At 44.3% G+C, this 23,243-nt stretch overlaps 1 protein-coding gene across 1 annotated transcript; it reads left to right on the top strand.

Annotated features, from left to right (window-relative positions):
- Positions 1-12,460: 12,460 nt before the first annotated feature.
- Positions 12,461-13,236, top strand: VPREB1 (V-set pre-B cell surrogate light chain 1). The gene is made up of 2 exons (XM_029922241.1): positions 12,461-12,572; positions 12,656-13,236. The coding sequence occupies exons 1-2, from the start codon at positions 12,527-12,529 to the stop codon at positions 13,069-13,071; spliced, it is 462 nt and encodes a 153-aa protein (XP_029778101.1). The 5' UTR covers positions 12,461-12,526; the 3' UTR covers positions 13,072-13,236.
- The last annotated feature ends 10,007 nt before the right edge of the window (positions 13,237-23,243 follow it).

Here is a 23,243-nt window from a genome sequence, read left to right as displayed (position 1 = left end):
CGAACCTTTTGACCTTCCTTCCTTACTGCACAAGTGCCTTACTGGATGAGCTACCTGAGAGCTCCCAATTTCTCTTCTCTATCGGGCATAGGTCTGATGGAGTTTTGGGAGCAATAGGGGTCCAGAGCTACTGCCAAGAAAGAATTCTTAAGACGTCTTTGGTCGAAAAATAGGTGATTTTATTAAAACAGGGGGACAGGACCGGTGGGCAGAAAGTGCTGCCCTGGGGTTGTGGCGGGTAACTGAGTATATACCTTCAGGTTGGGAGGGGGTTAGGGATAGTTTAAGTCTCTAAGGAATTTTGGAATCAAGTTTTCCAGGACCTTGGGGGGCTCGCAGCTGTTAGGCAAAAGTCATTTATTACTGTTTAGTAAAAACTCAGGCATGAGACCCTTTAGATGTATATAAGTGGGTCATAAGCTTGGAGTATGATGGGGGAGGGTGAGATAAAGGAAGCTTCCAAAGGAATCTTTTGTTAAAGTTTATTTATTTATTGTTATTGTTTATTTATTTACTTGAGAGAGAGGAAGAGAGAGAGTCAGGGGGTGGGCAGAGAGAGAGGAGAGAGAGAATCCCAAGCAGGCTCCACACTGTCAGCACAGAGCCAAACGTGGGACTCGAACCCACAAACTGTGAGATCATGACCTGAGCCGAAGTTGGACACTTAACTGAATCACCCAGGTGCCCCTGATTTTTCTTTCTCTTATAAGTTACTATTATTATTATTTTGCCTCCATGCCCAAAGTATATTTCTTTTTCTTTTAAGTTTATTGATTTTACTAGAATACATCCTGTGTTGGTTATTGGGATCAGTTTTCTCAGGTTCACAGTTTCCCTTACAATATGTAGTTTCAAAAATGTTTTTTTTTTTTCGAAAAAAACATTTGAGGAGAGTTTTCTTGATTCTGTACTATTTGTCCTTGACTTTGTGCTATTCTCTTGTTTTGGCTTTCCTTTTCAGGATCTCCTAATATACAGGTGTTGGATTCTTTTTGCGTGTGTTTATCTGTCTTCTAAACTTGTAAATTTTTCTCAAATTTGTTTTGTCAGTCTATTTATTTTATATGCTTGAAAGAGAATAACACAGGTGGGAAACTGACATGAACTGATTTCAACCCTTCCCATAAGGCAGTCATCAAACAGCACGATGCTGGCATAAGGAGAAAGATCAATGAAATGTAATAGAACTTCCAGGCAAGGACAAACGTAATATCAACTGATTTTTTTTTAATGTTTATTTACTTTTTGAGAGAGAGGGAGACAGAGTGTTAGTGGAGGAGGGACGGAGAGAGTGGGAGGAGATGCAGAATCTGAAGCAGGCTCCAGGCTTTGAGCTGTCAGCACAGAGCCTGATGCAGGGCTCAAAACCACGGACCATAAGATCATGACCTGAGCCAGAGTCAGAGGTTTAACCTACTGAGCCACCCAGGAGCCCCTCAACTGATTTTTTTGACAAGGGCACCAGAGCAATTCGATAGGAGAAAGGAAAGTCTTTTTAATAAGTGGTGCTTGAAACAAATAAACTTCAACTCCCATGGACTAAAAAAAGTTAATGTAAAGCTTATAGACAGTAAAGGGCAGTCATCATAAAGGTACACCTGATGATTCCATTCATATGCAAACACCTGTGTTACCAGCATCCAGATGAAGATAAGGAAAATTCCCAACACCCCAGAAAGCACTCTTATTGCTCATCCAGTCAGTATTCCCTCTTACCTTATGCTATTAAGGTTTGAACTTGCCCTGTGCTCTGTGTGTGTGTGAGTGAATATGTGTATTTAGTGTGGATTCAGGCTCCAAATTCAGGAAGCAGTGCCTGTAGGGGCACTTGGGTGGCTCAGTCAGTTAAGCATCTGACTTCAGCTCAGGTCATGAACTCAAAGTTTGTGGGTTCAAGCCCCATGGTGGGCCTGGAGCCTGGAGCCTGTTTTAGATTCTGTATCTCCCCTCCCCTCCCCATCCCCTGTGCATGAGTGGTCTCCTCTTTCTCAAGAATAAATATAAATAAACCATTAAAAAACAAAAACAAAAAAAGGAAGCAGAGCCTATAATCTCTTCCCAGAAGCAGCAGGGGACGCTGGTGGCACATCTCTGATTGTTGGGTAGGGTGTTGCAAGAGGACCAACTCTGGGCTACTTATTTATTTAAGTTCCTTCCTTCCCAGGACTGGGTAGTTCTCTTTCTTTTCCTGTTCCCACCCTAATTAACTTCATTTCCATCTGAGGATGCCACTGGGTATTATTCTTTAAGGATGGGATGGGGCACAGGGCAGTGGTGGAGTCAGGGCCAAGGCCCTGAGGCAGCAGGGGCTTGTGGGGCCGTCTCTCTCTCTCTCTCTCTCTCTCTCTCTCTCTCTCTCAAAGATAAATAAACATTAAAAAAAAAAAGGACAAATGTCATAATCAGGTTAAGTTCAGCCCAGCAATGACTGAACTAAATAAAATTGTGTTTGGTCAAAGATAAATGAAAGAAGAAAATCATACTATCATCTTGAAAGAGGTAAAACAAAAAAATGAAAGGTAGAAAAAGCATCTGGTAAAATTCAACACTCAGTGTATGCTGTAAGGGAAGAAATAAGAAATTAAATGCATAAGGTTTGGAAAGGAAGAACTAGAACAATTATTTGGAGATAATATGAACTTCTACTTAGAATATTGAGAAGAATCAATTGACAAATTACCAGAAATTAAAGGAGAGATTTACAAGATGACTTGTAAGATCCATACATGAAAGCCAGTAGCATTTCTATATACGAGCAATAATTAGAAAATGCTGACAGTGTGGAGCCTGCTTGGGATTCTCTCTCTCTCTCCTCTCTCCACAGAATCATCTCCATAAAGGAGAAAAAATTGTAAAGGAGTCATATACTCGATAATCTGAAATTTGGTTACAGATGTCTTAAAATTTATTTCTGGGCTGTTTATAGTTTGAAAATTGAAAATAACTGTCAATAAGAATTATGATGGAATATCAGTATTTAAGATGATAATGAATCTATTTTAAGTAAAATGATATAATTTAGGCTGGCTATTAATTTTTTTAAGCATAAAAGATTGTACTATGTGGTGTGTTTGACTGCATTAAGATATATATGCTCCAAGTAAGCCTTAAAGGAAAAACAGCAAAATGTTACTGTGGCTGATTTTCACTCTCCTCTTCACACAGCTTTGTAAACATCCTTATCTGATCACACGTTTCTTTCAACTGGCTTTGGTATACTTCCCTTTGGCTTGGCTTCATGGGTTGGGCGTGGGGACGGTTGGAAGTGTACATGAGGCTCTTGTGATAAATTGTAAGCAGACACACATCAAGCCAGAAGCCTTCCAGATTGGCTGAAGAATGATATAAAAACATGAAGAACAAAAAGAAAATGGAATGAATGGCTATCAAATCTCTACCCGGTATAGCACATTTTAAACTTAACAACATTAACTCAAAAAGCTCACATTAAACACATTCAATTTCGATAGCAGTTTATAACCAATAACTCATTTAATCTTTACACACACACACACACAATTTACAAGGTATGTAGCACCTTATTTCCATTTTAGAGCTGAGGAATGCTTTGCTTGAGGTCATGCAGCTAGTAATTGGAGCTGCACGTTCTTAACATTGCATACTCTTCTCCGCCCCTGCCCCGCCCCCCGCCCCGTGGAAGGTGCGAGGCTCAGAGGGCAATTGTGAGGTTGAGGTGTACTAAGTCATGTTTGTTTCCTTAGCCCAGTGCCTGCCATGTTGTAAGTAGTCATTACATGATAGCTATTATTATTATTATTATTATTAAATTAATAATATTAGTGTTTACTTGTGCATGTCTGGGGACCCATGTAAAGGCTTTCCACCTAATTGGTTCAATCCATTTACTTCAATATGGTACACAAGTGAGAAATTCCCCTCCCACTCTGTGATTCCATAAATTAATAAAGAATTAAAACCAGAAGGATAGAGGCACTCACAGTTGAAAATTTTTAACCCACCAGTTAGTGAAGTTGTGGGTCAGAATGATGTTGTGAGAGAGTGGTGAGCTAACGGCTGTCCGCGTTGCTGGACAGTGTTCCAGTCAGGAGTCCAGGAGCGACAGTGCTTTGGGATGAGCACCGCATCCTGGAGTCTAGCTCTCAGCCCTTGCATCCAGACACTAGATACAGAGAGTTATAGGCTCCTAGAAACTATAAAAATGAACCAAACTAACCAAATAACTAATCTTTACATCATATTGTCAATTATGTATGTCTAATTAGAGACATGCCTCTTCTAGAGAAGAGGGGATATTCTGTTCCCTTATTGCCACGGCAATGAGAACTCATTTTCGCTCCCAGGTTGCCCATTGGAAATCACTCTAACAAGAGTTCTTCCCCAAATCCCACCAAAGCTGATAATGTGTTTTATTTTTCTGTAGCATTTACTGCTGTCTAAAATGATCTTATTTCCTCCCACATTGTCTGCTATCTTCCACTAGAATGGCAGGTTCTTGGATGTTCGTTTATTGCTGTATCCCTGATTTCTAAAACAGAGCTTGACACATAGCAGGAAGTCAAATATATGTTTGAACGAGTAAATGTAATCTGGAGGTTGTGAATCCAAGTTAGATGAATGTCAAGTCAAACTTCCTTCTTTCTACAGAGAAGAGTCTCCTGGTAACTGAAGTCTGTTTCTGAGTCAGTTTGTGCTCTCAGTAATCCTTCCTTAAAATACTATTTTTTAGGTGAAAGCTGAGCTACAGAATAATGTGATTTTTGATTCTCATTGCCATTCATTAGAGAGAAGGCATGAGAGGTAGGGGACGGCTGGCTGTGCAATAAGGTGTGAAGTCCATCCATTTCCTGATCCTTTTAACACATAAATTTCTTTCTTTATTTTATTTATTTATTTATTTATATTCTGTTTTTTCTATTTATTTTTGAGAGATAGAGAGACAGCACGAGCAGGGGAGGGTCAGAGAGAGAGGAAGACACAGAATCCGAAACAGGCTCCAGGCTCTGAGCTAGCTGTCAGCATAGAGCCCAATGTGGGGCTCGAACGCAGGAACCATGAGATCATGACCTGAGCCGAAACCAGACGCTTAACTGACTGAGCCATCCAGGTGCCCCACACATAAATTTCTTAAGCTCTTCTCATGTTAGACGATGGATGAGGGGGGTTCTGTTGCCTCATTATGCAGTAATTAAAAAATTAAAAAAGCAAAATTTGAATAATTTTTCCAGCCAAAGGAAAATGTCTTTGAATGATATGTCAAAAGAAAGAAACAATCTGTATAAAGTACTGGGTTTACCCTAAGTACAAAGCAGTTACTTCGTACTTTACAGAGCAGTGGTAGGAATTCTACCCAGAAACACCTAAGTCAGATGTAGGAAGTCCAGGAATGCTTTGCAGAGCAAGCAGCAGAAAAGATGAGGGCAGGACATGTGGGAATAAGCCTGGAGAAGGGGGAGAGCAAGTTTGTGAAGGTAACAGAAGAGCAAACATGAAGGCAGAGAAGCAAAGCAGAGTTGGGTTTCCATGAAGAATCAAAAAGAGTTCCACCTGCTGGGAACTTAGATTTTGATAAGGAATTTCATCTATGTCTTGCTTTAAGTCCCATTTCAATGTAAGGCTGGGAATTCTCCAGACATACCTGACTCTCTACTATTCATTTTTCTGTAGGATTTCTCAGTGTACCCAGTTCATCTTCTCATTCTGTCTTGTATTTTTCCTTGTCCCAATATCCTTTCTATCTCCTTCCTTACTTCTTCATAACACACAAACTTACTATTTTTAACCTACTCTAGATTTTATTTTTATTTTTACTCTTATTTTTAATTGGAAGCAAATAAAGCTTATCCTATTCATATTTTTTAATGTTAATTTATTTCAACAGAAAGAGAGACCAATGAGTAGGGGAGGGTCAGAGAGAGAATCCCAAGCAGGCTCCCTGCTGTCAGCACAGAGGCCGATGTGGGACTCAATCTCATGAACTGTGAGATCATGACCTGAGCCAAAATCAAGAATCAAATGCTTAGTCGAATGAGCTACCCAGGAACCCCAGGAACTATATTCATATTTTTAAAATGTAAGATAAAACGTAGACACTCATGCCTTTAAAGGACTCTGATTGGCCCTGAGGTTTTATGTTCTGCAGTACAGAGCTGGGGGGGAAGACAGAGAGAGAGAGAGAGACAGAGAGAGAGAGAGAGAGAGAGAGAGGCAGAGCATGAGCAGGGAAGGGGCTGAGAGAGAGGGAGACACAGGATCCAAAGCAGGCTCCAGGCTCTGAGTTATTAGCAGAGCCTGCCTGGTGTGGGGCTGGAAACACAAGGTTAGGTCATGACCTGAGCTGAAGTCAGAGGCTTAACTGACTTAGCCACTGAGAAACCATTTTCTAAGAGTATGAGGGAAGGAGGCAATGCTGGAGGGACCTACCTCAACAGACCTGAGGGTTCCAGAAAAGGAAGAGACTCTGAAACAACTCAAGTAATATTACATTGGCAAAGGGCTTCTAAGGAACCGCCACAAAGGGCTTCACTTAGAGACCGGCTGGATCCCCTTCCACTCACATCTGAACATGGACGGTCACAGAAGACCCCTCTGGGAACTCGATGTGATGAGCCCAAAATGGTGGGGGGCCCATCGCTCCTGCGGCCCCGGGGCACAGACATGAAGCCAAAAGTTCGTCTCTGCTCCCACTCTGTGGGCTACTAGAGGTGCATTGTTCCTTAGTTCCTAGGGATTGACCACGGCTGAGGCTCTTAAGGCCCAGACTGTGTCCTGTACCGGATCTCCATGAGGGATCTCTGCAGACAGGGCTGTGTTGTTTCTGAAAGGTCCAGAAGGCCGGTGAACCAGAGAGTGACACAATGTGGTAAGGCAGGATGAAAAAAACCTCTTCCTTCTCCTAGGACTGGAGGTAAAAAATTTGCACAAAGCCCCTTACTAACTAGAGTCTTGAATAAAGCAAAAGAAAAAAGATTAAAGAAAGTTCAAATGGTGGGGGGGTGACCAAGCATGGCATTGGTCCAGCCTTTCCTCGTGAAGTTTTCTTATTGCTTAGGAGTTATAGCAACATAGACTGTGATGTAAAGTCAAGGAAGGTCTTGGCTTAGATCCTGGCTTTGCCTCACTTCGTGTCTGATTTTGGTAAGTTACTTAAGTCCTATAAAGCTCATATTTTTATCTCTAAAAGGGGGATTATAATTATACTTGTTCTGGAGTTACTGTGAAAAAATAGATAAATCATACAGCACTGAACCTTATGCATAATAAGTACTCAATTTACACTTGTGCTTTTAACCTTATGTGAATTAACGAAAACAGTTGCCTATTTTGCTTCATCTTGTCCTAGGGGACTATGGCACTCGCTTGGCAAACCAGTGAGGCCAAAACAAAGAGTCATCACGTGTTGAAGACTTTATTTTAGCAAAGTATGAAGTGGGTTCATGTTGCTTTAAAAAAGGCAAAAGAACACTGAAAGGTAGGTTGTCACCATAGTTTATAGTCTTTAAGTTCATGAAATGATTCTCAGAGGAAGAGACAACAGAAGGGAAAAAAGAATGAATAAACCTTCTGGACAATTGGAATAGCATGGGAGAAGGCCTGACATGAGCTGGAGCATGGTAGGGAACTGAAGTTAGCCTTGAACTGAGATACTAAAGAGGGGATGGAGCAAAAAACAGATCAAGAGGAGAGCAAGGCCACAACTTGTATGGCCTTGTAAGTCCTGTTAAACAGTGGTCATTCAAATGATCCTTCCTGATCATGTATTTGTAATGTATGCACTAGATTAATAATCTTAGGATATAAACAGTGTGGAATTGGCAAATTACAGATACCCCATATGGGAACAGAGGCTTTCTTCCGTGAATGCTCTACTTCAAGTGGTTGATTTTTAGGGAGGTCCCTTAGAGAGGATTCTGGAGTTATATGGATAAAAGTCCAGCCTAAAGCTGTCCCTGACAATTCAGCCCCATCCAGCAATAGTTTTGACGATGAAGATTCATAATACTGCACAGAAGGAAGAGGAGACAAAAGGGATATATACCGTTGTTTTGTGAGAGAATCCTTCCATTGTCTTCAGATATTAGCAGCAAGATCACACAACTGAAATTTCCCAAGGATGAGAAGGAAACTACCAAAGCTTCCAGAGAAACAGTGCTTGAGTGGGGCTTCTGCATGGAGTCAAATGGTCTGGGGTGAAACTTCACTCTCCAACTGAGTTATTTGACTACGTAATTTCTTTGACCCTTGCTCATGAAATTGTTGGCAGGAGCAAATCAAATATTTCATGGAGAGCTCTACCCTTGTGCCTGGCATGGAGTAAGACCTCAATAAATCCTAGTCATTACGTACAGCACCTGCGTGGCTCAGTCAGTTAAGTGGCTGACTCTTGATTTCGGCTCAGATTATGATCTTGTGGTTCATGAGTTCGAGCCCCACATCAGCACAGAGCCTGTTTGGGATTCTCTCTCTCCTTCTTTCTCTGCCTCCCCCCTGCTCTTCCTTTTTTTCTTTTCTTTTTTTTTTTTTTAACATTCATTTACTTTTGAGACAGAAACAGAGCATGAGTGGGGGAGAGTTACTTTTGAAACAGAAACAGAGCATGAGTGGGGGAGAGTCAGAGAGAGAGGGAGACACAGAATCAGAAGCAGCCTCCAGGCTCTGAGCTGTCAGCACAGAGGCTGATGCAGGGCTCAAACTCATGAACCGTGAGATCATGACCTGAGCAGAAGTCGGACGCTTAACTGACTGAACCACCCAGGTGCCCACAAAGTTGTTTTAAATGTGTTGTTCTCTTATGTCAAAATGATCACCAGACCCTTAATAAAAATTTTTTTAAAAGATCACCTTTCCCAATGCCTACCCTGTCATACAAATCCACTGGGAATCCAACTTTAGATTTAGTTTTTCATCACCTTTTCAAAGCCATCCAGGGCTCCCTTTATGCATTCCTTCCCCTGCTCTACTAGACCCAATGTTTGTTTTGCAGAGCACTGACAAAACCAGTGGTCCCCAAGGAAAACAGCAATTTTGTTGATATCAACATGCTTTCCTGGAACAAAGAAAGACAAGAGGCCCATCTATACCATGACCTTAAAAACAGCTTCTTGGACAAGGTCAGGAGTTATTCTTGGATGGTGCCATGGCCACTCTCGGTTCCTTGCTAGTGTGAGATTTGCTCCTGGCAACTAGAAATCATCTTTTCCCCTTTGTCCTGGAGCTTCACAGCCATCAGACGTCACAGCTGCCTGGAGGAGGCCCAGGAGGCGGGGCTGTGGGGCAGACACCGGGACTCCATGGCCTCTGCTTCTGTGGGTATGCTGTGCTCAGCTGCTGTGCTCAGCTGTGTTGGTTCTCTAGGCTCCAGACACGCAGGCTTCCTCTATGTCCAAACACACACTACACCCTCCTGAGGCAGGGCTTTCCCACACGCTCACATCTCTGATTGTATGTACACCCTACACATTGTGGAGTTGGCTCTTTTACCCTTCAGATATCACCCATTTCCCCCTTTTCAGGGGGCCTTTGATGACACCTATTCCATAATAGTCTCCTGGGGGAGTCCCTCCCAGACACTTTTAACTAAGACACGTAGATGTAATTGTACCAGACCCCTAAACAACATGGGTGTTGGCACCCCACACAGTTGAAAATCCACATACAACTTAAAAAAAATTTTTAATGTTTGTTTTTGAAAGAAAGAGAGAGGCAGAACATGAGTGGAGGAGGGGAAGAGAGAGAGGGAAACACAGAATCCGAAGCAGGTTCTAGGCTCTGAGCTGTCAGCACAAAGCCCGATGCAGGGCTCAACCTCATAGACTGTGAGATCATGACCTGAGCCAAAGTCGGACGCTCGAACAACTGAGCCACCAGATGCCCTGAAAATCGGCATATAACTTTCGAGTCCCCAAAAGTTAATTACTAATAGCTTACTGTTGACCAGAAGACTTACCAATAGCACGAACCATCAATTAACACATATTTTGTTTGTTATATGTATTATATACTGTATTCTGACAATAAAGCAAGCTAGAGAAAAGACAATGTTATTAAGAAAACCATAAGGAAGAGAGAAAATGTTGATAGTACTGTCCTGTATCTGCATGTCAGTGGACCCACACAGTTGAAGCCAGAGTTTTTCAAGAGTCAACTGTACTTATTTAGATTCCCCACTAGACTCTAAGTTCCATAGGGACAGGGACCGTGGATTTTCATAGTGGCTGCTCTTGACCAGAGAGTCTCAAAGAACAGCCTAAGTGAAAGAAGAGGTCAAATAAAACTCCAGATCCCAAATTCTCCTAAAATGTCAGTAAATGTGGCTTCCCCAGTTAGGAGCACCAGCCTGTGATATAGTGATTTATGATAAGAAATAAATATTTGACCTTCCAGTTCCTGGCAGAGAGCTCCTGAAACCCTTGGAGTTTCTTAATGATTAGAACTACGAAAGAGTCTTTTGTTCATAAAAAGCCCCAGACAAGCATACCTGTAATAGTGGGGGGTGGGTAGGCATGTAGTAGGTGGGCAACACCACCAGCTTCCTTTCTGGCCCTGGAACTGGATTTCTTTCACTTGGGCTGGGAGCTCTTTGGTTACCTACTGTGAGGGTGACCCCGAAGACCTTCAGTACAGACACCAGAGGAGCTGATGGCAGACTGGCGGCCCCAAGGGAGACAAAGAAACATCTGGGTGTTTTTCTGCACTCTGCCCTTGAAATTGTTGCAGATGTGGATCACCATGCAGCCCTTTCTAGAATTTAAAATGAGTTCTTGGGGCACCTGGGTGGCTCAGTTGGTTAAGAGTTGGGCTTTTGGTTTGGCTCAGGTCATGATTTGACATTCCTCAGACTGAGCCCCAAGCTGTGAGCCCAGAGCCTGCTTGGGATTCTCTCTCTCTCCCACTCTCTTGGGCCCTCTCCCACTCAGGTGCATGCTGTCTCTTCCAAAAAATAATTAAATAATATATTAAAAATGTATTCTCATCTCAGTGTCTGGTTTTGCTTATGGCTTTTGAGTAGAAACAGCAGCCCAGATCACCCACCCCCTTGCGGGGTGATCCCTTTTCTTTTTCACTTATCTTTCTTTAGCTTCCATCAGAGGAAGAACTGAGGGCTTCCTTTATCCCTGGGATTCCCTCTGTGGCTGTGCCTTGTAGGAAAGTTCTAGAATGACATGAAGAGAGAAGGGACGACAGAGAGGGATGGTTGATTTCACGTGGTCCAAGGGATGCACAGATTCAATAGTATTTCTGGGTGTGTCTGTGAAGGTGTCTCTGAATGACATTAGCCTTTGAACCAGTGTACTCATGAAAGCAGGTGGCCGTCCCCATGAAGGTGAGCATCTTCTAGTCCATGGAGGGCCTAAACAGAACAGAGAGGGGGAGGAAGGTGGAACTTGCCCCTTTCTGCTTCCTGTCTGCCTTCTGAGCTGGGACATTGGTCTTCTCCTGTCCTTGGACTGGGCTTTATGCCATTGACTCCCTTGGTTCTCAGGCTTTTGGACTCAGACTGAGGTGCACCACTGGCTTTCCTGGGTCTGAAACCTGCACATGGCAGATCGTGGGACTTCTCAGTCTCCGTAATCAGGAGAGGCAATCCCTCATAATACATCTCTTCTTATGTACATATCCTATTGGTTCTGTTTCTCTGGCGAGCCCTGGTTAACGGAGGGACATAGCCTCCAGCTGCACACCCCACATGGCTTTGTGGGTAGCACGGAGAAGAGAGCAGGCTTCAGGCCTTTGGGGAGTGCTTGGTGATGGGGTCAGGTCAGGGGGAACAAGGACGGGACTAACTGAACGTCTAGGTGCAGGGTCTGGCCCAGGAATGGGCCGAGGACCAGGGGATTCTGCCATACCCTCTCCGTGGGGAGACTGTTGTGAAGAGCAGAGTGTCAGGAGAGCTGGCGCAGGTCCTCTGTGGACGCCGATGAGGGGGGAAAAGGCAGCTCCACCTCGGCCCCAGCTACCCCAGGCGCCGCATCGGGACCCCCCAAACCTGCTGGTGCTTCCTTCTCAGAAGCTGTGGGTCCCTGCTGCTTCATTCTGGGAGGGAAAGGGGGCGGGGTTTGGTGGGACAGAATGGCAGAACGTGGAAGGGCATAGGGTATCCCACTCACCCCAGGACCCCAGAATTTCGACTGCACAAAGCAGGTGTTTTCACCCCCCTGAGGATGTGTCCTCTCTCCTGGCTCACCGGGCATGTCAGTTTGGACAAGAACCATATTTCTGTGGGGCTCAGCTTCCTCAGGAGGATGGTGAGGTTACTCTACCTCAGGGATCCAACCTTGCAGGCTGTCTCCTGGGCAGTGGTCCGTGAGCCTCGGGCAGGTGCTTCCTCCCCAGACACTTTGGTGGGGCCAAGGAAAGAGCCACAAGGGCTGCCATGGGGCCATTCTCCAACCGACATTGCAAACTCAAGGAAGTTCAGGATGGTGGTGTCCGGAACCAGGGGTGCAATGGCCCCACCCCTGGGAGGGCACAGGAGCATGCTGGCCCAGCCCTGAGAGAGTCCTAGGAGAGGAAGCAGCACAAAGAAGAAGGAGTTCATCACATCACCATGTCCTGGCCTCTAGTGCTACTGGTTGTCTTCACCCACTGTGCAGGTGAGAACACCCCAGAGCTACATCCCCTGGCCCCATTCCCTGCCCTCCTCTGCCCAGATGCCCATGTGCTTCTGTGTCCCCAGGCTGTGGCTCTCAGCCCCTGCTGAACCAGCCACCATTCGCATCTGCGCCCCTTGGAACGACAATCCATCTGGCCTGCACCCTGAGCAGAGACTACGATGTCAGCATTTATAACATCTACTGGTACCAGCAGAGGCCTGGCCACCCTCCAAGATTCGTGCTGAGATATTTCTCCCATTCTGACCACAACCAAGGCTACAAGATTCCCCCTCGCTTCTCTGGATTCAAAGATGTGGCCAAGAACACGGGGTATTTGAGCATCTCTGGGCTGCAACCTGAGGATGAGGCTATGTATTACTGTTCTGTGGGAACCCAGGTCTTCAATAAGGATAAGGAGGTGAGGGGAGAGAGGAGGGAAGAAAAGGAGCCTGCAGTTCTGGGGTCCCAGGCACCTCCAGACACACTTACCTTGAACTAGAGACCAAAGGGCACACCTCAGAGAGGGGCGACTATGAACTATGAGGGTGGGCTGTGGGCTTCACAGGGCCAAGGAGAAAGCCACTCAGCTTCTTTCTGTCCAGCAGGATTGTTCAGACACCACGAATGTGGGATTAGGGGATTAAAGTTCCTTGTCTCTTGAGAAGTCGTCTTGCTGAATTTGTGTGCCTGGCTGCTGAATTGTACTGAGGAGGCCTCAGATATTCTGAGAAAGGTCAGAAAGAGTGGGACCCACCCTAGAACCAGCCAAGGGTAAAAGCCCAGGAGACCAGTTGGTCACAATGCTTGGCCCAAGGCCCTGCTCTTGTGAGTCCTGGGGGTGGGGTGCACCCTGGGGGATGCCTCTGTTGAGGACAGTCTGTTCTGTTGTGGAGGAGTTACAGGGTCAACAACTTAGAAAACACCTCTATTGAGGGGCGCCTGGGTGGCTCAGTCATTTAAGGGTCCATTTTGGCTCAGGTCATGATCTAAAGGTGCATGGGTTCGAGCCCCACATCGGGCTCTGTGCTGAGAGATCAGAGCCTGGAGCCTGCTTCGGATTCTGTGTCTCCTGTCTCTGCCCCTCTGCTGCTCATGCTCTGCCTCTCTTTGTCTTTCCAAAATAAATAAACTTAAAAAAAAAGGGAAAAGAGAAAACACCTCTATTGGGCCTGACCTGTGAGGAGGACAGTGGGTCCCCCAGTGGGTCTGGAGCGGGTCCTCCATGTTGGAACTATGACATTGGAGTAACAGTTCTCTGTTGTGAGGCTGTCCTGTGCGCTGGCAGGTGTTCAGCAGCCTCCCTGGCCTCTACCAGCAAATGCCAGCACCTGCTCCCTCCTGCCCTCATGATGACACCCAGAAATGTCTCCAGGCATTGCCAAATGCCCTCCAGGTGGCCAAATCTGCTTGATTAAACACCCTTGATCTCGGCGAGAGAAATGGGTGTATTTTTCTGTGCAAGAGAGTGGCAGAGGCTGGTAAATATTTTCTATGAAGGCCACACACTAAACCCCTTGGGCTTTCCAAGCTGTATGATCTTTGTCCCAACTACTCACTTCTGTCCTTATAGCATGAGAGCAGCCACAGGCATTATTTCGTAAACAGATGGGCATGGCTGTGTTCCTATTTAATTTTATTTACAGAAACATAGGGCTGGGCCAGATATGGAGCCAGAGCTTGCCAAACTTTGCTCTAGAGGAACACTTTTGCCTCTGGGTTTCAATGCAGCTATGCTTGGTGGGGTAATCAAGGTCAACCTCAGTTCATCCTGTCTGGTAACTCCCTGGAAACCTCTGGACCCCTGGAAAAACCTGGAGGCAGCTGGCATGACCTCACCCATGGGCTTCTAGGGTGAAGAGGGAACAGGTGCATTCCTGTAGCCCGAACCCATAGCACACCACCTGGGTGGTGGGTCGGGATGTGCCCTGCAGAAGCAGACCCCATATATAGGCACATAGAGTGGACATGCCTCATACTCATGGGGGTGCCAGCCAAACCGTCTCCCCTGTGATCCCAAACTTGGCTGAGAATACCCATTTATCAAGGGTTCTCCCCAGGGATTGGGCATGTGTCCATACTGGCCCTTCTACATGTGCAAAACAATGGTCCCAGTTTGTGACATATTCCTGGCACCTTCCCAGAGTCCACTTCCTCAAATGCACTGCATTCATCGTGCATCAGGCCTTTGCCCCTAGAGAGGGGCCCCCAGGCCCATGTTCCTGAAGGCCAGCCAGGTGGGGCCACCTATAACCTGCTGTTCTGCTTTCATCCTTTGTGACTCTTGGATTCCATGCCTTGACAAGAAACCCAGAGAGCAGAGGACAGGTTGAGACTCTCCGTTATCCTAACACTCTGCTCCACCATATCCACGGAGGGTGAAACCCTGGACTTGGGCCTCAAGCCAGCCAGAGTGTGAGTCTTAGATCTGGTCAGCCTTGGAAGTGGCATTAGAATTCCAGGCCAACACCCCCATTGTTGTATGTAAAGAGGATCGTAATAGCACCAACTGATTTCTATAAAGCACTGAACTGTAATGGCTCCTCCACAAAAGAGTAGTGTTAATATTTCCTCATCAGTCTCCAGGCCTGGCCTTCCTCCTTGTCAAGTCCATTCCTGTACGTTGAGTCATGTCTCACCTCCACCATTATCTGGCCTCTTGTCCATCCCCCTGCTGCAGCTCCTTCTCCTCATTCCTCCCAGAGCCAGCCCTGCTTGCAACCCTCCTCTCTAACCTTTGTCTCTCACCTTTGAAGGCACATATGCAAGCCACATTTGTAATTTTCAATTTTCTGTGGGCTAGATTTTTAAGAAAGGTAATAAGAAACAGTGAAATAATTTTTGTTATTCTATTTATTAATTTTGAGAGAGAGAGAGAGTGTGTGTGTGTGTGTGAGTGTTCAAGTGGGAGAGGGGCAGAGGGAGAGGGAGAGAGAGAAACCCAAGCAAAGTCCTCACTGTCAGCAAAGAACCCCACTCCTTGGCTTGATCCCACGAACCATGAGATCATGACCTGAGCTGATGTCAAGACCAACTTTCCAGCTTAATCAACTGAGCCACCGGGTGCCCCTAAATGATTTTTAATAGTACATTTTATTTAACTCTCTACTTCCCAAATATGATCATTTCGGCATGCCATCAATATAAAAATTACCTATGCGAGGGTTTTAACTCTTTCGTGTGAGGCAAAATCCTCAAACTCCAGAGTGTCGATTGCACTGGTGGCTCCTCTCTTTTTGGACCAGCCACTTTCCCAGTGACCAACACCTGTCTATGCCTTGGGCAGCACCATACAGATTGAAAGTATCAAATTCAGACACCTCATGACTCAGCCTTTGGAGGCTGGTCCAGATCTCGTCCCAAGTCCCAGGTCTTATCCACCCCTTCTAAGCCACATTAATCCATCTACAACGATTACTCCATCTACAACGACCCCTGGAATGAAAAAATCATTCTTTTGCAGCGCTTAATGTAATTATAGTAATGTAAGGCAAGGACCATAGATGGGTGCCAAATCCCTTGGGTGCTGGATTACTAGGGTGCAGACCATGTGCATGGTGCAGAAGTGCCACTCTGCACAGTCTACTGACAAAGGGAACATGTACATTTCCACTGGAGAAATTTGGCTGTCACTTCCTCACCTCTAATGCAGGGCTCAACCCTGGCTCCTGTCTTTAAAATATTTTAATATTTTAAAATAAACATTTAAAAAATAAAGGCTTATTTATTTTAGAGAGAGAGAAAGAGGGGTGTGGAGGAACAGAGAGAGAGGGAGACAGAGTATCTGAAGGAGGTTCCATGCTGACACATAAAGCCCAATGCAAGGCTCGAACCCACAAGCCTCAAGACCATGTCCTGAGCTGAAGTCAGGCGCTTAACTGACAGAACCACCCAGGCATCCCATCCCAGCTTCTCTCTTAATGGGATGATCCGACACGGGTCCCTTCTGGAGAGAATAATGGGAAGCACTCTATGCAAATGGAGCTGAAAACATTACATCTGAAGATAGTCAAGTTTCCAGCTTTTACTCCCAGTTCTCAGGAAATACAGGGGCCCCATGAAAACAGCCAGAAAAATCCAGACTGTGGATAGCTAGAAAAGAAAAATTGGCTTCAACACTTTGAAAAGTGAATATCACGAAAGAAAATAGTAGATATTCTTAAATGAAGAGTCTAAAGAGATCTAACAAGTAACCAGAATGTATGCCTGAGATTAGATCATCTTTTCAGACCAAACCAAACAAAAACCAGTAACTATAAATGAAAGTCATCTTGTGGACCACTGTAGAAATTTGAGTGGGTAGCAGATACTAGATATTAGGGGATTATAGTAATTTTCTTAGATGAGATCACGGTATTGTGACTTCTTAGGAGAATGTGTTAAAAAAGCTGCAACTGAATTTTGAAGTTTTAATTTTGAAATAATTATAGGTTTACATGAAGCGGCAAAAGAATGCACAGGGAGGTTCCATGCACCTTTTCTCCAGCTTCTTCCAATATTAGCATCTTCTATAATTATAGTACAGCATCAATACCAGGAAGTTGACATTGGTATAATCCAGAGTTTATTCTGGTTTCTCTAATTCTACCTGCATCATTTGTTCATGTGTGCAAATGTTGTGTGTGTGTGTGGCAATGTGATCACATGTGTATCATTGCACAATCACCACTGATCCAAATATTTAGCTCTACCATCACCGCAAGGCTCCTCCATGCTACCCCCTTATAGCCACACCCTCTTCTCCTCATCCCTCCCATCTCTAACCCCTACAAGCACTAATCTATTCCCTCTTTAATTTTGTCCTTCTGAGAATGCCTTAGAAACCGAATCATACGGTAGTTAATCTTTTGAGACTGACTTTTTTCATTTAGCAGAATTCCCTTGAAATTCATCCAATTTGCTGCATGTATCAATAACTCACTCTCTTTTATGGCTGCATAATATTTCATGGAATGGATTACCACATTTGTATAACCATTCTTTCATTGACCAACATTTGGATAGCATAATATCCAAAAATTATCTCAAAATATCCCATAGTCCTAAATAGAAATCCTTAAACTATATAACTTCTGGGAGAAAATCTTTGTGACTGGGTTAGGCAAAGATTTCATAGATATAACAAGCAAAAGTACTATCTATCCATGATAACTTCATAAAAATGAAAAATGTCTGTTCTTTAAAAGACACTGTTAAGAAAATTAAAATACAAACCACAGGCTGGGAGAAATATTTGCAAAATACATACCTGATCAAGCAAGGGCTTCTATCTAGAATACATAAAGAACTTTCAACCTCAATAATAAGAAAACAATCCCTTCAATTTTAATAAGAGATAAGTTTTGAACAGATACTTCAGTAAAGAAGATATATAGAAGGCCAATAAGTCCACGAAAAGATGCTCAATGCCATCAATCATTAGGAATTAAAACCACAACAAGGTAACACTACACACCTAGTTAAAATAGCTAGTTAAAAGGATGTGGAACAACTCTAACACTAAAGGCATTATATAATGATAGCGCTATTTTGGAAAACAGTTTGGCAGTTTCATATAAAGTTAAATGTACATTTACTTACAATTCAACAATAAGCCTAGGTATTTACCCAAGGGGAATGAAAACATATCTTTATACAAATGTTTATAGTGACGTTATTCATAATCACCAAAAATTGCTAACAGAAATGTTCTTTGATTGGTGAATGGATAACTGGAACATTAATTCAATGGAGTAATAACTCAGCCACACAAATGAATGAATGACCACTGATATATGAAAGACATGGAATGTCTCAAGTGTGGTTGGCTATGTAAAAGATTCAGTTTCAAAAAGGTTACATACTGTGTGATTCCATTTACATGACATTCTAAAAATGTAAAACTCTAGGGACAAAAAAAGAGACCAGTTGGTTGCTAGAGGTTGGAGGTGGAGTGATGACAAAGGGGCATAATTGATTTTTAGGAGTAATGGAAATTTCTATATTTTGATTGCAGTGGTGTCTATGAGACAATGCATTTGTTCAGAACTATACACTAAAGAGGGTACATTTTCATATATGTAAATTGTGTCTCAGTACACCTGACATAAAAAAATTTTTTTTCCACCCGGTAAACGCTGTGGTATTCTGGTAATGATACTACATCTGGAACAATTATGGTTGCCTTTTAATTAAGCTTACTGCCATTAAGTTTGTCACCATTCTTAGCCCTGGTCTAACTAGAATTTTCAGGGACCAGATGAGTGATCTAAAAGGTAATAAGATGGGGATAACCACATCTACTTCCTTAAAGTTTGGGGCGGGCGTAGGAATACATTCTGCCATTCCACCTAGACATGCCATATTGTTTTTTGATTACCTATATTGGCTTTGTGGGGGTGGGATATGATTTTAGGAGCTTGCATTTGACCTTTTCCATCATAATGACACTGTATTGTAGTCACCTACCGACTAACAGGATAGCATTTTTGTTGTCCTGCCTTCTACGTCACCTCAGAAGCTGTGTCAACAGCCTTCAAGATATCTAGATATTCCCATGTCCTGGGGCACTTATTTGGGTAAATAATGGGAGGATCCCCTTGGGGAAGGATTTTTGAAATATTGCAAGGTCCTCTCTCAAGTTGACCTGGCTTTTCTACTGCTGTGTTCTGGATCTGGAAATAGCTTATGTCTGGAAACCGGGAAGGGTTTGTGACTCTCCACTGGTGTGGCTGAATCACTGGTGTGGCTTACCCACTTGTAATCATTAGTCAGGCAATATGTGACTGCCTCTACATCTAATACTTAGGTGCACCATGGTCTCTTAATCTTTCCACATTTCCCTGTGGGCCAGAGGCAACCTTTCTGCCTATGTCAGTTTGAATCCTCTGAGAATTAGACACTATGATGGGATTAGATATATGTGAGAGTTTTCAGGGCAGATAGCTGTAAGGATTCACAGGAAAAGGAACAGGAGTCAGTAGGGATAGCCTCCAGACCATTCTACTGGTCTGAGACCTGGGAAAGGAGAAAGGGAAAGAAGGATTGGTAAGGAAGAGTCTCAGACTGCAGTTCTAGGAAAATCTTATCCAGACTTATGGGGAGTTCCCAATCAAAAGTTGCTCATTAGGGGTGTCCATGTGGGCAAGAATGGGCCATATTGTAAAGTGATGAGAACAGCCTGAATGAAGCAGATGAGGGCTGCCATTCCACATGTCTTCTCCCAGTCTTCCTGCCCCACCCCCCAACAGGTGCTCTGAAAATAAATCTGGGTAGGGCACTTGCACAAGGCCACCACACTGTCTTCATGGTAAGTATTTCCGTCTGGTCTCTGTGGTTTGATGCTGCCACTGAGACATTTTGCTATACTCACTGAAATAGACTAGTCCAATTCCATGACAGTGTCTCCACCATGTGCCCCAGCCTGTGGCAGACTACCACCACTGAGCTTCTCTAGAGTGGCAGTGTCTCCTATCTGCTTCACTTCATACAGGGAATGTCATCTGAGCCCTCTGGAAAATGGTCCGCTAGTGTTTCTCTGGTCCTTAATAATTAATCCATTGTAGCATTAACACCCCTATCTGCTCATTTTGACCCTATTCCTCAAGGTTGAGGAAGTTCCAGCATCCCCATCTTTTTGGTACTAGGGTCCCATTTATCCAAGTTTTAAGAGCCATCTCCATAGGACCAACTCTAGGTGTCTCAGTCATGGGGGAGACTGACTGCACCAGCATCAATAGACTCTACCCATCCAGCATTTTATCCTCCTCTTGATCCAAGACCTTCAAGAGATGTCTAGACATGACTTTCTGGGTCCGTTTTGGTCATCCTTCCTGTCATCTAGAGAGAGTGTCCCTCAGTCAGGCTACTATGAGGGTTGACATTCATTGCTTATTAGTCTGAATGAATTGATGGGCTATGAGGGAATTTCTTGAGTAAGGGAAGCATAATCCTGAAAGAGCCTTCAAATGAGGTCTCTGAAATGAATCCAGGTGAAGTTGGAATCTCTAGACCTGTAGTGAGGGGGAAACCTCGAGGTTTTGGGGGAATCAGAGTTACAGGTTTGCAAGTGTATTCAGCTCAATATGCTCATGCCAAGTCCCAGTTCCCATGCCTTCCCTATCACTGCCTGACATTGGTGTCAGAGACACTGGAGCTGCATACTTGGTCACCTTGTTTCTCCATTACACTCACTCTCAGATATTGGCCTTCCCTCTGGCCACAGGTTACAAAGGTCTCTAAATAATGCCATAGAAGCCATCTGGCTCCCACATCAGTTGGCTGTCCTGAGCCTGCCTTTTTCTTCTAGAGTTCTATTGGCATTTAGCAACAGCCAAACAAACTCTGCAGTTTTGCCATGACCATTTCCTCCATATCACTCAAATGCTGGAGATTTTGCATTAGTTAATGTGACCCCTTCTATTTGAACTCACAGGTCCACTACATGTGAGGGTCTTCTTAGGTAAATGTTTTACTACTTGGGGAACCCAGCAGTCTAGAGTCACTAACAGGGTCCTTATTTCTATTTAGCTGGTGAGTTATCCAATTCCAGAATCTCACTCTGAAGATCTGCTTCTTATGACCGCATATCACAGGACCAGCTACTCAGGGTTTTGCAAGAATCGGATCCTGAATCAAGTAGCTTATTTAGGAGGAGATCCTATGAAGCATAGTTAGAAAAGGAAGGAGGGCAAGAAAACAAGTTACCACCTTTGGGCAACTGGAGTTTAATCCCACTGGGGACTCCCGGGAAACATTCTAGAACACATATCTCAGAGTGATCCCTGTGGACGGGTGAGAGAATTGAGGTATCTATGTACTAACTGTCATTGGTCATTGGTTGAGAGCTGCTCCTGGGAGGAGATAATTTCTTGCATCCCGGTCCTCCCTGGCATACAGGCACAGATGGTGCAGATGGCCAGAGATGCTCTGGTGATAGCAACTAAAAGTCAAACAGAAATGCAAGTGTTGAAGGAATACAAGCAGGTCCCTGACAACACTATATCCAGAGGTTGAATGAAGGTACTAGCCCTGGAGACCAAGAGGAGTATGTTAATACGAAAGGTATTGAAGGGAAATGGAGAGTCCTGATGTGTAGATCAAAGGCCCTGGTCTAGGTGAGTGTCATTTGGGGTTGATTAGAGAAGCAGAATCGTGGGGCGCCTGGATGGCTCAGTTGGTTGGATGTCCGGCTTCAGCTCAGGTCATGATCTCGTTATTTGTGAGTTCAGGCCCATGTCATGCTCTGTGCTGACAGCTCAGAGTCTGGAGCCTGCTTTGGATTCTGTGTCTCCTTCTCTCTCTCTCTGCTCCTTACCCGCTCTCTCTCAAAAATAAATGAACATTAAAACTTTTTAAAAAGAGAGAGAAGCAGAATTGCTGTGAGGGATGCAGAACAAGGGATTGCTGAAGGATGGACTTCAAATGGTGGTTCAAGCCACTGGAGTAATCTTTTTTTTAAATTTATTTTTTAACGTTTTATTTATTTTTGATACAGAGAGAGACAGAGCATGAGGGGGGGAGGGGCAGAGAGAGAAGGAGACACAGAATCTGAAGCAGGCTCCAGGCTCTGAGCTAGCTGTCAGCACAGACTGATGCGGGGCTCGAACCCATGAACATGAGATCTGACCTGAGCCGAAGTCGGAGGCTCAACCGACTGAGCCACCCAGGCGCCCCTCACTGGAGCAATCTTTTATTGTTCTCTTCTACTGTCTCTATTCTAGTGTTGAGCCTGTGCTTGCTCTAGGTCATCTAGATCCACAGTTGGGGGCAAAAAAAGCCAGGTGTGGACCAGAACATCAGCAACTCTCTCTCACCTTAACCTGCGTGCGGGCAATGACCCGCAGAAGAAGCTGGCACAGAAACAATGATTACAGCTTTGCATGAAACTTCCAGATCTTACGTAAATGTTCTCTTACACCTCACCCTAGCCAAGCCATGCACAGAAGAGAATTCTGCTAATATGGTTTGGCTGAGCTCAGTAGAAACAGTACAAAGTCACCAAGAATCTGAGGAGGAGAAAGCTGCTCTAGAGAAATCTGATAATGCATTTGTTTTGGTTTATAGTTTGTAACATCATGGAGAATAGAGGAAAGTCAACAGAAATGAGAAAACATTTCAAAAAAAACATGAACACTGCCCATAACGACTGGCTGGTTTTTTGTTTGTTTGTTTGTTTTTTGTACTTAGGTGGTGGCAGCAGCTACAGGCTGGGGAGAGGGTGAGGAAGAGAAGCACCCTTCAAAATCAGTAGTGATCTGGAACACTGGACTGATTGGGATACATTTTCCCCATGACAAGGGTGTGCAGGAAGCAGCTGCTGGGGCAGCACCCAAGACCAGGTGCAGTGGACTCAGCCACAGAGTCTCCATCAGACCTGGAGGCTGTTGTGAGTAGCCAGTGTGCAGACACTCTGGGACAAGGCCACAGTGACCCTGCTGGTCACAGGTCAAATTTCAGTCCTTTTTTGAGGGGTTTCCTAGATCCAAGACCCCAGTATAGAACAGATATTGATTCAAGTCCTGGAGATGTCAATGCTGCTCTGAGAGATGGGATGGCCAAGATGGATTTCTAGGCAGCTGAGTGTTTTCATCTTTTCTTTCTTGGCACCTGCATCTTGTTACATAACCTGTTCTAACTCTAGGTTTAATAATACCTTTGTTGTTGTTGTTGTTTATTTGGCTTTGCTGTTTGTCA

Source organism: Suricata suricatta, chromosome 14, assembly GCF_006229205.1.
Source record: "Suricata suricatta isolate VVHF042 chromosome 14, meerkat_22Aug2017_6uvM2_HiC, whole genome shotgun sequence".
Classification (NCBI taxonomy): Eukaryota; Metazoa; Chordata; class Mammalia; order Carnivora; family Herpestidae; genus Suricata; species Suricata suricatta.
This window is presented reverse-complemented; position numbering and strand designations above follow the sequence as displayed.

Coding starts and splice junctions, on each gene's coding strand:
- VPREB1 (XM_029922241.1), top strand. CDS start 12,527: ATGTCCTGGCCTCTAGTGCTACTGGTTGTCTTCACCCACTGTGCAG. Junction 12,573..12,655: donor TGTCTTCACCCACTGTGCAG/GTGAGAACACCC, acceptor CTGTGTCCCCAG/GCTGTGGCTCTCAGCCCCTG.